Raw genomic sequence first — 12,798 nt, 5'->3', positions numbered from 1 at the left:
ATTAGACTCGTCATGTTCATATCCTGGCCATTTTTTTACTTTTTGCAAAGGTTTACCTGTTTGTGTGTAGTTAGGCCAGAAAGTCTAAATCTTGACACAAACTACAGTTCTGACAGCCAGTAACTTTTGGCCTAAAAAGAAAAGGTCTCAAAAATTGTTTCTCCCGCTGTATTTTGTAATGCATGTAGAAAGTCATACGTTACTGGTATCATTGTAGAGCATCATTTTGTCTACTTCTAATTAAATAATACAGTAGGATCCTTCCCCACTCTACAAATTTAATCAGTGATGAAAATGTAATTTTCTACAAAACCACTAAAATTGATAGTTATTGTAGAACTACTTTATTGTAGGACAATCATTGACTTTGCTATGTGGTTGAGGTGGTGATTGAAGAAGCAGGTACATTACCTACCACAAGCACGTACTGGGGTCCCAGTGGTGTAAATCTCTCACCTTTACCAAACATTTCCATCTCACCTATTGGTTCTTATCTCAGGCTTAACCAACGTGGATATGTGAGAAAGCTGCCAGTACCTTCCTGTGGGTCAGTGGTACATGTAACTGGTTCTTCCTGGAGTTTTCCCTAGGTTCTTCCTCCACCAGTTATACTGGTTGCCATATATAGCCTATCTTGTGCTGAAAAATGGCATTAATACCTCCAAAACAAGAAGAAGAATTATGTACCAACTACTGATAATATGAAAGCACACCACACTGCTGTGTGCAGTAACTGCACACAAATACCTTTTTATGGCATATCTATTGATCAGCAGGTAGATTCAAACTTCTCAAAAGAAGGAGTTGACCTTGACAGGTGATTCATTTCCTATTTGCTTTTGATAATCTATAGCTTTACAGGTTCCCATATACAGGTAATCAACAGTAAGCTTAGCACCTGGCTAAGCTTGGGAATGCAAGGTCAGGAATCATTGCAGTTAGTTTGATTTGCCAATATGCTTAACACATTGACCCCTGGAGGTTTTTGTTGTTTTCATCTGAAATTCGAGTAGGAAACACATTTTAAAAACTATTTCTGAATAAATCCTAAAACACCAACTTCCAGGTGATCTTCCAATAACATACTGCCTAGTTGTGGTAGAAACATCGTTTTTTTGTTGTTGCTTAACAAACCCATAATTTTCTTATTGAGACCATTCTTTATTTCAAATACCCATCTTATCCTACTTTTTGCAAAGGTTCATCTGTTTGTTTGCAGTTCATACTGGTCTGCCTTAGATCTGAGACCAAAAAAAATCCAGACACAAAATCAGATTACGACCATGGGCGAATTTTGTTTAGGAAAAAATTGGTTCCAAAAAATGAGGTTTTTCCCTCTGTATTTTGTAGTGCAACTAGAAATTCCAGATTTTTTGGTATCATTGTAGAGCTGCATTTGTCTACCTTTCTATAATACCACCTACTTTAGTGTATCATACATGACCTTGACGCTATAGAGCTAGGCAGTAGGCTACTACCTCCTGCCACTTAAACTCCTCACCAGGGGTTAATGTGTTAAGTATTTTGACCAAACACGATACCTTGAATATATGTGTGTATGTATTAAGGTTTAAGGGCATGTCAGCACAACACTGGCTAGATAGTACCAATTCAAAGTAAAGTTCTAAAAATGATACATGTATTTCCATATTGTTGTACCTGTAAACAACATGAAAATTGAATTGGTCCCTAATGCACTCGTTTTTTTTTTTATGCAGCTCAGAAACCATGCTCAAGAAATTTTAGCATAATAAATACTATAAAGAGAGGCTTTTGAAACTTCTTTTATTAGGTTCAGGAAAAGGTTTTCCCCTGACACATTAACATTGCAAGATGCCAATTGTCTTTGGGAGCAATTCCACACAAAAATCTGCAACATTGTATAATAAAAGTTATACTAATTATAGAAAATTTTTCTGTTATTTCTCTTCTTCATTTGCATTTGTAGAAAGGTCACGATAATAATTTTGGTAAGCCCCCCCTCCCCATGTGTGTTTTCTATTGCAATGGTTTTAAAGCTAAGGTGGTTAGGTAGGTAGGTAGTTTTTTTAAAAGTGTGTAGTATATATAATGGACTAAGTGCTTCAAGTACTGGGCAAAACTGGCACAAATCAATTTCATGAAACAAAATGTAACATTTATTTTTAAACATTTGTATTATAATGATTATTATATATAATGTACCAAGCACTTCAAATATTGGGCAAAGCTGGCTCAGTTTTTTATGGGAGGTGGGGGGATTCCTACAGTTGGCGTGAAAAAGCAGGGACATTTAGCCAACCAGGAATGTGTTTTGCCTAATATGTAATTTGAATTTTAAGGTAGCTTTAACAATTATTCAGTCATATTGCTACGATGTCTGCAGTGTGGCAGTTTTTAGTGACGTCTAGCACTGGAGCATTATGCCATAGACATGTAGCATCCTGTCCCACGCAGTCACATAATCCTGACACCAGGCCAGCCAGTCCTAACACTAACCTATTAATGCTGAGCACCTAGTGAGGCAGCTGTTAGTACCATTTTTATGTCTTTGGAATGGCTTGGTTTGAAATCCACAACTGCCCGCATCAGAGGTGGATGCTCCAACCGCTAGGCCACCGGAGGAGTCAGAACATGACTCTGTTGAAGAATATGAACAATGTTTGTGAATTATGTGTCATTATGTTATTACAACTTTTGATAAATTTTATGTCTTTTCCTCATTTTTGTCTTCTTCTTTCCAGATTACATCTTCATCAGTTGATCAGATCCGATTTGGCATCATGAGGAACTAAATTCATAGCTATGGCAATGCGAGGACCTGCATCTGTCTTAGATCATAGAAAAGTAAACGATTGTGACAAAGTTGTTCGTGACAGGCTGACACGGCAGCGAAGTCCAGCACACTCACACAAACATGATAGTTATTATTCAGAAGAAGAAGAAGTTGTAGTCAGTTCTAGGATATCACAACCATATCGTACAAGTTTTTCTGCCGTTTTAGCTCCAGAACGGACAAAACGTGAGCGCAGTCGTTCTATGAGCCCTTGTTCTAGTCTGAAAGGTTCAGAGCGAAGTCGATCTAAAAGCCCAGGAGGGAGACGAGGAAAACCAAAACATGTGACATATGACACACAAGTGGTAGTTCGAGAGTCGGGAACACATGATAGCAGTTATACTCAACTCTCAGACAAGGATCTAAATGAATCCTCGAGACATTTATCTGCTGATTCATCAGTTTTAAGCTCAGATAATTCTACAATGTCAGATATCACAAGTTCGGATTATTCATCTCAGTTACGTGAACTGTCTCAACAAATTGTGGAAGAATATTGTAATTTACCAAAGCCCAATGGAACTTCACCAGCATCTACTCATTCAGAAGATCTTCAAACACCGAATGGTGACATGAAAACTGGTGATTCAGTTCCTTATGATAACAGGCCCCAAAAACCAGCTTTTACACTGAAACATGACTATGAACATGAAAGGGCAATAAGTTATCGAGTGGCAATTAAGAGTCACTATTCTGATGAGATACAGAAAATGGCCGACAAAATGGTTGAGGAGATACCCACTAGCAAGAACGATGTTAAGGTCAACTCACCAAGCAATAGTGAGACATGTCCACAGATTGATCGGAGAAGCTCACTTCAAATAAAAAGTGATGAAGACAGTGGCAGACTGACTCCGTCAAAACGCTCTGTCAGCAAGAGCATCTCAAATTTCTTCAGAAGACTCTCTCCAAAACTGGTTAGAAAACCCAAGGGCAATTTGTCCAATGCAAGTTCACAAAGTGAAGACATTTCAGATAGCCTTGATCATCCAAATGACCATGAGTTTACTAGAGGAAAGATCCGACGGTCGTTCATGAAATTCATTGGGAAATCTCCATCAAAATCAAAACGTAAAACAATATCAGGTAGCACTCCTGTACTCACCACTAAAGAAAAAGAGGATGTATTAAAAAGGCCTGATGTGAAGAAGGATGTTAATGATATGGGAAGGCAGATGCCACCAGCCACAAGTAAATATTTGAAATCCATTGAACAGGACTCCAAATCTGAGAAAGACGTTTACCAAAAATTCAAGGAGAAACAGTCACCAGGTAGGATATGGGAGAGCAACCTTGCAGCCAACAAGCCCAATGCAGTGAAATCCCAAGGGGTTACCTCCCCTGCACAAGACATTGCTTTGGGTGGGCATGCAGAAGTAAAACACTTGAAGGCTGAACCCCCAGCTTCACTTGATATTAGAATGGTGCCAAAATCTGTCAGAGCTCTACAGGCTTCTGTCATTAGCACACTATCTGCTGATGAATCAATTGGTGAATGCTCTCTGGATGATCATTTGACAGGTAAGTGACTTCAATTTACTTTGAGTGGTATTGCAGGTATTAAAGGAATTTGTCAATTTTTTTGTAATAGACAAATGATTAATTTTTTTGTAATAGACATAGTTTTCAGAATTGTCCATGATGTGCATTGCTTGCTTCACATTTATTTTTTTAGAACTTACATGAAATGTGCAAGAAAAATGTCCTGTATTTGATGTAATACCCTCACCTGCTTCTTGAACCATACATACCGCTCTGGTGGCCTAAGTGGTTAGAGCATCCACCATGGATGCAGGAGGTTGCATGTTTGAACCCCAGCCAAGTCACACCAAAGACTTATAAAAATGGTACTGGCAGCTGCCTCGCTTGGCGCTCAGAATTAAAAGGTTAGTGTTTGGACTGGCTGGCCTGGTGTCAGGATAATGTGACTGGGTGGGGCATGATTCTACATGTCAGCGACATGATGCCCCAGTGCTAGACATCACTATAAACTGACACTGCAGACATCGTAGCTATATGACTGAAAAATTGTTAAAGCTACAATAACAATCTAAATCTCTCACTCACACACACACACATACACAATATCACTAAACATGTGCCTCTCTTTGTGGTAAAAAGATAATCTAGTGAGTGCACAGGTCTCATAACTTGCTCTATTAGAGGGAAACAGCTGCCAAAACTTGTCAAAAGGCATGTAATTGTTTGTTACAACTTAAATGTTCTTTTCATCTTGGATACAAATCTAACATATATGTACTTAGTTCAATGTCACCATATTTAGAGACCATTTTTTAATATATAGTGGAGAGCTTTCAACAGAGACAATGGAAGCTAACTTTTCTAGTATGTAGATACATTTGACAAAGACGTTATTATTTTATTAGTGTTTTTTTGGGATGAACTTGAACCTTGAAATGTACCCAAATAATATTTTTAAGAATGCAGTATGGGCATTCCGTCCATTGTGGTATATCACATGGATTGGGCAACATAGTCATGCAGAGTTCATTCCAGAAATTGGAAAAGGAGAGCCAGTGACACTGACCAGGTCAGAAAATGGGGCCATTTAGAAAATATTTGTGATTTAATAATTTCTGTAATAATTATTCAATTTTCCAGCATTAAATGTTTTGCATTAGTCATTGAGGAGTTGGACCAGCAGTTTAATATATTTTCCTTGTTCACTGTTCAGAACAAGTGAAAATGTTGCAAACCATGCTGGAAAAGTGAATATTCATTGCAGAAATTGATAAATTCATGAAAGGAGCGCCAGTGCTCATAATCAGGCTATACTGTTATGAACCTTCCATACAGGGATTTCAATTCCTCATGCTGGAGTAACCATTCTCACCTAGAATTTATGCTGGCCATTTGTTTAAATTTACATTTTTTTCTCCATGTACTCTATTTTGGAAATAAATACAGCACTGTTTTGACTAAAGATTTCATCATTTCGTCTGTTTATTTTCTCCCAGTGAATCACCATGTGTACTCAGTTGGTGCCCAAGCTAATCAAAATTTGCAAGACATTTCTGTCATCCAATGAAATAGATTGTCTTATGATTGTTCGGTAATGATTAATTAAGCATGAGATGTGCCTAATTCAGTTCAAAGTCAGCAGTAGCACTGTTTCTTATCTGTATTTTCTTGGGTCTTTTTTTTGGCATCCTATGGGCACCGTGGAGGTTATTTTTATGTGTCAGAGATTTAAAACATTAAGAGTCTATGACACAAGGGTGAATGATTCCTGCATATTCTGCTGAGAGATTAAATTGACAAACAATATATAAATTTGTTCAGCTTTTAACTGTGATGGTTTTGTGATCTTAAAATGGAAGAAATAAAAGTATGTTACAAACACCGTAATAAAATGACTAAAGATTTCAGATTGCTAAGACAATGTCATATTCTCATCTGTGTCAAATACAAGATGTCAAAATTGTTTAGGTAACAAGCTGTGGTAGCCCATTTTAATTGGAAATTCATTTGTTTGAGGTCTCTTGGCAAAGGATATGTTGGACTCGGCCAAAGATTTCAGAATTTTAGATAGCTCACAAGACGTTATATTCTCACCTGTTTCAAATACAAGATGCATGTAAAAAAGGTTTTTTTTGGTGACAAGCTACGGGTAGCTTATTTGACCAAAAATTCCGTTAGTTTCAGGCTTCAGAGCACAGGACTTATTGGACTTGGCCTGCATCATCGCTCTTCAATCATTTCCGTTATTAGGTGGTGCTTAATCCATCACAAAGTCTTTACACCAGTTGCAATGAAAGGTCTAGTAAGTAGAGTGTGTCTGGGTTGTGGACTGATACTGTAGTTTAAAGGTATATTGTACTTTTTGGACCACAGATTTAACTCTATAGCCTTAGAAACGCTTTAGGTAGTGCACAGTGCATGAAAAATTGTATTTAATGTGGCCTGACAGGAAGTAGGTAAAGATATATGTGGAAATTATGTGTATTTAAAATGACCTGACAGGAAGCAGGTAGAGATATGTTGTGAAAGGTGATTCATGTCTGTTGGAACAATGTGTAACACACATGCGTGTCTCGTATATCAAGGACTGTGGCAGAATGTCATCTTTTTCGTCTGTCAGCTTTTTCTTATTGAATCAGTTTTTGGTTAACTTAAAACAGACAATATTATCTTGTCCAAAATGTATGAAATTTAACAGATCATTTACATATGTTCTGAAGTGCTCTCTGTGTTATATACTATGCTTATTGTGTTGTCAGTCCTATTTTATCGGGGGCCTTGAGTGGCTGAGTGGTCTAAAGCACTCTCCGTTACGGATCACTACCATCTCACCTCTGTCTGCGTGGGTTCGAGTCTAGGATTCGGCTAATGTGGGTATGTGAGAAAGCTTGCTAGTAGCTTCTCGAGAGTCGGTGGTTCTTCCCGGGGTTTTCCCGGGTTCTTCCTCCACCATTAATACTGGCCGCCATGCATAGCCTATCGTGTGCTGAAAAATGGCGTTAAACCCACAACAACAACAACCTATTTTATAAACTGTGGATTTATATTTAGGCAGACCATATACCAACCTGATATTATTGTTAAGGCACTTTATTTACTTGTCACTCCATATGTTACGTCAGCTTTTGTTGACATAAAAACCCTGCAGTCACATGAGAAGTTGACATTGTCTTTCAACTTAAATATGCCTGTTATGAGGTGGAGCATGTTATGTTATGATCTTGTTCATCTGTCCATCCATCCGTCCATCCACTCATTCATTTGTTTGTTCGTTCATTCATTAATTCAATAGTTTTGTTTTTATACATTAACTAGCACTGTCTGTCATCAGTAGATACCATCCTTTTGTATATGGCTTACACTTAGATAATGAAGAACCTTGATGGGTTTAGGGTCATGATCAGTGCCTCTGTGAAAAAAAGAAAAATGGTTTCTGCACAATACTTCTAGACAGTTTTTATCAGCAGTCCTCTTTCAGCTGGGGTAAGGAAAAAAACCATTAATAATGCCCTTGAAAGATCAAAGATGAACTGAAGAAAAAAAAATAATGGTTTAATGAACATTAGTTGTATATCAATTACCTGGACCAAATTTTATGGAGGGTTTGTAGTTGGTATAAGAAACCTAAAAATTTGGGGTCAAAAGTCAAGGTTATGGAGACTAAATGAAGAAAAATGGTTTCTGCACAATAACATTAGTTCTGTATTACAGACCTGAACCAAACTTTGTGGATGGCTTGCACTTGGGTTAAGGAAGAAGCTGTTGACTTTTTGAAGTCAAAAGTTCTAGTGTCAGGGTAATTATAACTGAAGAAAAAAAAATGGTTTCTTCACTGAAAGTTAGTTATCAGCCATGCATCATAACCAAAGTTTTAATTGGTAAAAAAAGACTTCCTTTTTAGGGTCAAAATGAGATTGGCTTTGCTAAGTCCCTGCCTTATGTTTGAAAAGCATAGGAATAATAATAATAATAATAATAATACAATCAAAGTTACTATGACTCAATGAAGTCAAATGTTTTTGTTTTGTGTAATAACTTTAGTTCTGGGTCAGAAATTTGTGGATTACTTGCACTAAAGGTATGGAAGAGGCCTGTTGAATTTGAGTAAACGGTCATAGGTCAGGGTCATTGTGATTCCATGAAAAATGGATTTTGCAGAAGGACTTTTGTATGAGTATAGTTTCTGACTAAATTTTGTGGATGGCTTTCAGTTAGAGCAGTAAAGAAACCTGTAAATGCCGTGATCTTGGTGAGTCGAATATGAAAATGATGACCTTTTGTGCAGTGAATTTATTTCAAAACCACACACTTTGATCAAATGTCAAGGTCATTGAGACCTGTTGGTGGATAACCTCCTGACTTTAACATAACCTGCTTGTGCCTTCAAAGAAGACTGTTATGTGATGTTCATAGTACTCAGATTACCAAGTACGATCTCTCTAGGTATATTTGGTACTCATCTACTTCGTGTAAGTGGTCAGATATTGGCAGTGTTTATCGGCCTGTTATCATTGACACTGCCAGCTGTTGACAAGGATCCACTTTATGTATCTTGTGTAGATACATATGATTACTCTATCAATCCTCATATATAAGCAGGTGTGATCAGGACCGCCAGTAGTTGGGTAATTTACAGTTTACCTGCTGAAATCTGCCAGAAGAATCGGCCAATTTTCCTACCTCCTTCCCTCAACCCCCCAATGAAAAAGCATCCACAGAGGGCCCCCTCCCCAATACTTAAAATCTTTACTTGGTAATTCTAGTTTTATGGATCACTCTGTGGATAAATTCGAAATTTGTTTATCATGTTGAGCAAACAAGTCCTAATTTTCAGACCATTCCAGTGGCCTGAGTGGTTAGAGCATCTTCCTTTGATGCAGGAGGTTGTGGGTTTGAACCCCAGCCAAGTCATACCAAAGACTTGTAAAAAATGGTACTAGCAGCTGCTTTGCTTGACACTCAGCATTAAGAGGTTAGTTTTAGGACTGGTGCCAGGACGATGTGACTGGGTGGGAAGTCATGCTGTATGTCTGTGGCATGATGCAGAATGCTAGACATAACTGTATTCATATCACTATGATATCTGCATTGTAGCATGGGTTTGGGAAATATATGAAAATAAGAAACGTGTAGATATTTGAAGCATTCCGGTGTATTTTTTTATATCCCTTGGTAACATGGATTGGCAACTGAAAGGATGCAGGTTCAAGTCATGTCCAGGTCAGCCTGCAGTGGTTTTATACTGTATTGCCCCAGCACTATATACCTATCCATTGTTTTCACATGACGTCACAAAACGTGTGTACTTCCATATCAGCCATTTTGAGTCCCTAGCCCCGGAAACCGGCACCTAATAACATTGTTCTTCTAGCATAATTATAAATGCAAGTCGCAGTTTTGTGTGTAAAAATATAATAATACATCACATTCTGTTGTGCATGTCAACTGCACGAGACAGAATGCGTGACTTTCCTACTTGTTTAATTCAAGTAAAATATTTAAATTTCAGCATCTTTGTTATTCTTTTATAAAGAAATAGATCGATCGATACACAGACGCATAAACAAATGGATACACAAACAAATAGAAACATGTAATGATTTTCAGTTTTCATGGGCTGAAATCGATCATTTAGTTATCGTTCAGGTTAAAAAAGCTAATTGTTAATGTAAAATTCCATATTTCTAAAAGCATTTCACGAATACTTTGTTTTGACAAGTTCCATTAGACACGTGTTTCGTTTGAATACACTGAAGATGAAACTTCCTTGAACGGTTATTGCTTTCATTCGATATTGTCCTACGGCCATCATCTCCACCACAAATACAATATTTGACCATGCTAATTAAATTGGTTTGTCAACGGTCTTTGGCACAAACACCTGTTGTTGCGAAAAGTATTTGTACATAAAAGTTCTAACATAAAACACATGCTATGAAATTTTAATTCCGAACCAATATTTGCATCCTGAAAATCATTGTCCAGGAATGCTTCTTCAAGATGACAAGCTTAGGGATATGATACGAAACACTTTTTAAAAATGTCAGTATTGTCTGTTTGTAAAAAAAATGACTGCATTTCTATTTGATAGCAATATACACATGGTTCAAATTCACTATTCTGTCTTTCGATATAAGCAAGGGAACTTCCAGCTTTATTTTTATTTTCGTGCTATAGGGTACTTAATTTTCAAGTATAATTTATGTATCGTTTCGATGAAGTAAATGTCCTTATCGACAGTTAAATCAGATTATTATCTTGAATATACATGATGACTAATGTTGACAAAAGTTTGTTATGTACTCAAAATGGCGTCACAAGGTGCGCGCCTTGCATTGTACGTATTTGCGTACTCAGTCGTGATGTCTGTGAAAACAACCCATTGATGCACTGGGAAACACCAAACAAACATACAAAGAGTCAATTGGTTTCATACATGATTCTGTTAGGTGGGAAGAAGGGCTCAGATATTGATCAATGTGACTAAAATTAGATCTCCACTGTCCTACGTGAAAATCTGACAGCAACCACATTGGGTTCATGTTCTGGCGACCATTGAATTAGCCAATGGAAATGCAGCTTACACAAATCTGAAAGTGAATCAAATTGTTTGGTTAAGGCTGCAAGGACAGTTTTTATGCACAAATTTAATGCTGCATTCACCATCCTAGTATAAAAATGTCATAAAATATACAAGTGAGGTCAAAAAGGTCCATAGTTGTGGATAGCTATATTAAAACAAAGCATAAAAATATTATTCACTTGACCAGATAAGTCAATGTCAGTTTATAGCAAAAGAAGTTTATACGCCCTAACCCCAAATTGATCCCTGCATTTTTCACATATGAAGGTAATTTTTGACACCATGTCATGCTCTTGGTGCAAACACAAGCCCTTTTCCTAGATGATAATTTTGCAAAACAGTGTGTACTGAACAGGTTGATGCATTGAAAATAGTTGTCAACCAAGCCGTTTTTAAGATACTCTACTTGCCCTGAACCCACATGTTTACTGCTATGGGAGGCTAGCTCTTCTTCCTGGCTGACTATTGGTATTTCACTATCTGCATGCTGCCAAGTAACTATGGAAGGTGTACATGCCTGACATCATTTTCAAGAACTACACAAGCCTGAAACACCGAGTACCTTTATCTTGAATTAGTAAATAATAATAGCTAAGAAAGTCACACCGTAGCCTTAAGTTTAAAATTTGATGGGCCATTTTACAAAACTGTCCCCTGCCACCTCAGATTAATGCTTTTCAGCGATAATGTTCAGTCTCCCAAATATAAGACTACATCTGATTGGCTGATAAAATTAGCAATTATGGTAATAAAATAGGTCACCAGAACATGACCCCTAAGCTGTCAATGTCAGATCTTCATGAAGGACAGTGGAGACCTGAGATATTTTTGTACTTCCTAATCCACATAAAAGAATACATTTTTATAACAATGCAACATGCTCCATGGACATGTAAACACAGAGTTGCACATGGCTGGTCTAATCACAGTATCAATCTGCAGCCAGTATTGTAAGTGCACTTTATGGCTTATTGTTATCAGGATATATGTATAGTAAGTTGCACGGGGGGTGGGGGGCTTACCTAGCTATAAATTCTAGAAGGGTTCTTGACTTGGATTTGCCCTACAGAATATTGATGCATATCGTATATACTCACAGCTGCAAACAACATAGACACTGATATGCTGTCACATAATACATCTGTTTGTTCCAGTGATTAATCTAACAAACGGCATATCTGCCAATGCTTTATGCCATCTTACAAACTGCATAGACCCAGATCTGTCAATGCATCATGCAATGGCAGGTCTGGATCTATGCAGTTTACAGTTAGACTGACTTACAAGTGAATATATTTGGTAAGAAAGTGACACTGATATGGATGTCACTGAACTTCTATATTCCAGCCTTGTGAGTTACTCAGTATATGTGGGAAAAAGGTAGACTGTTATTGGTGTTACAGAACTTTTTATGTTCCAACGTTTCAGTTATTTTTTTTTTGTGTACACTATCGATTAGAGATTATGTTTTTAAACTTGAAGTCCCAAAAACCACTATATCCAGTAATTCATTTTTTTTAAAAATGAGATTAGTTATTTACTTTGTGTGACTCAATACAAGAGATCATCTTGGTTTTAAGATGCAATGAACTTCATTTTTAATTGCCACCTTATAGCCTTTATTATGCTGAGGTTTACCTTCCTGTGGTTTTTGTACAATTCTTTGGCTTGTTTCTTTTGGAGCTTTACTTCTAATTAGCACCAAATAGCCATTATCATATTGAGGTGCTGTGTTATATGCAAATAAATCGTTTTTTGATTTTTGAAGCAAGTTAACTTTACTCTTTGGATTTCAACTGTGTTCCAGGACAAAAAATTGTATCGCTGTGCATCAACGTCTTTGCCATTACCTGTTACATTTTCTTTGTTTCCCTCAGTTAAATAACTCACCTGTGGGCAAGTTAAATGTAAAAGTGTT

The 12,798-nt window shown here is 37.2% G+C and overlaps 1 protein-coding gene across 6 annotated transcripts in view; it reads left to right on the top strand.

Annotated features, from left to right (window-relative positions):
• Nucleotides 1–12,798, top strand: part of LOC149791596 (uncharacterized) — a 169,992-nt gene that overhangs the window by 70,991 nt on the left and 86,203 nt on the right. For all 6 annotated transcript variants that reach the window (XM_089970154.1, XM_089970151.1, XM_089970152.1 and 3 more), the window contains exon 2: nucleotides 2,724–4,336. In XM_089970154.1, coding sequence (XP_089826280.1) covers nucleotides 2,785–4,336 — 1,552 coding nt within the window. In that variant the 5' untranslated portion in view covers nucleotides 2,724–2,784. The remainder of the gene's footprint in view (nucleotides 1–2,723; nucleotides 4,337–12,798) is intronic.

Source organism: Sinohyriopsis cumingii, chromosome 9 (assembly GCF_028554795.1).
Source record: "Sinohyriopsis cumingii isolate HCF-2022 chromosome 9, ASM2855479v2, whole genome shotgun sequence".
Classification (NCBI taxonomy): Eukaryota; Metazoa; Mollusca; class Bivalvia; order Unionida; family Unionidae; genus Sinohyriopsis; species Sinohyriopsis cumingii.
Note: the sequence above shows the minus strand (reverse complement) of the source record. Positions and strands in the feature narration are given on the sequence as shown.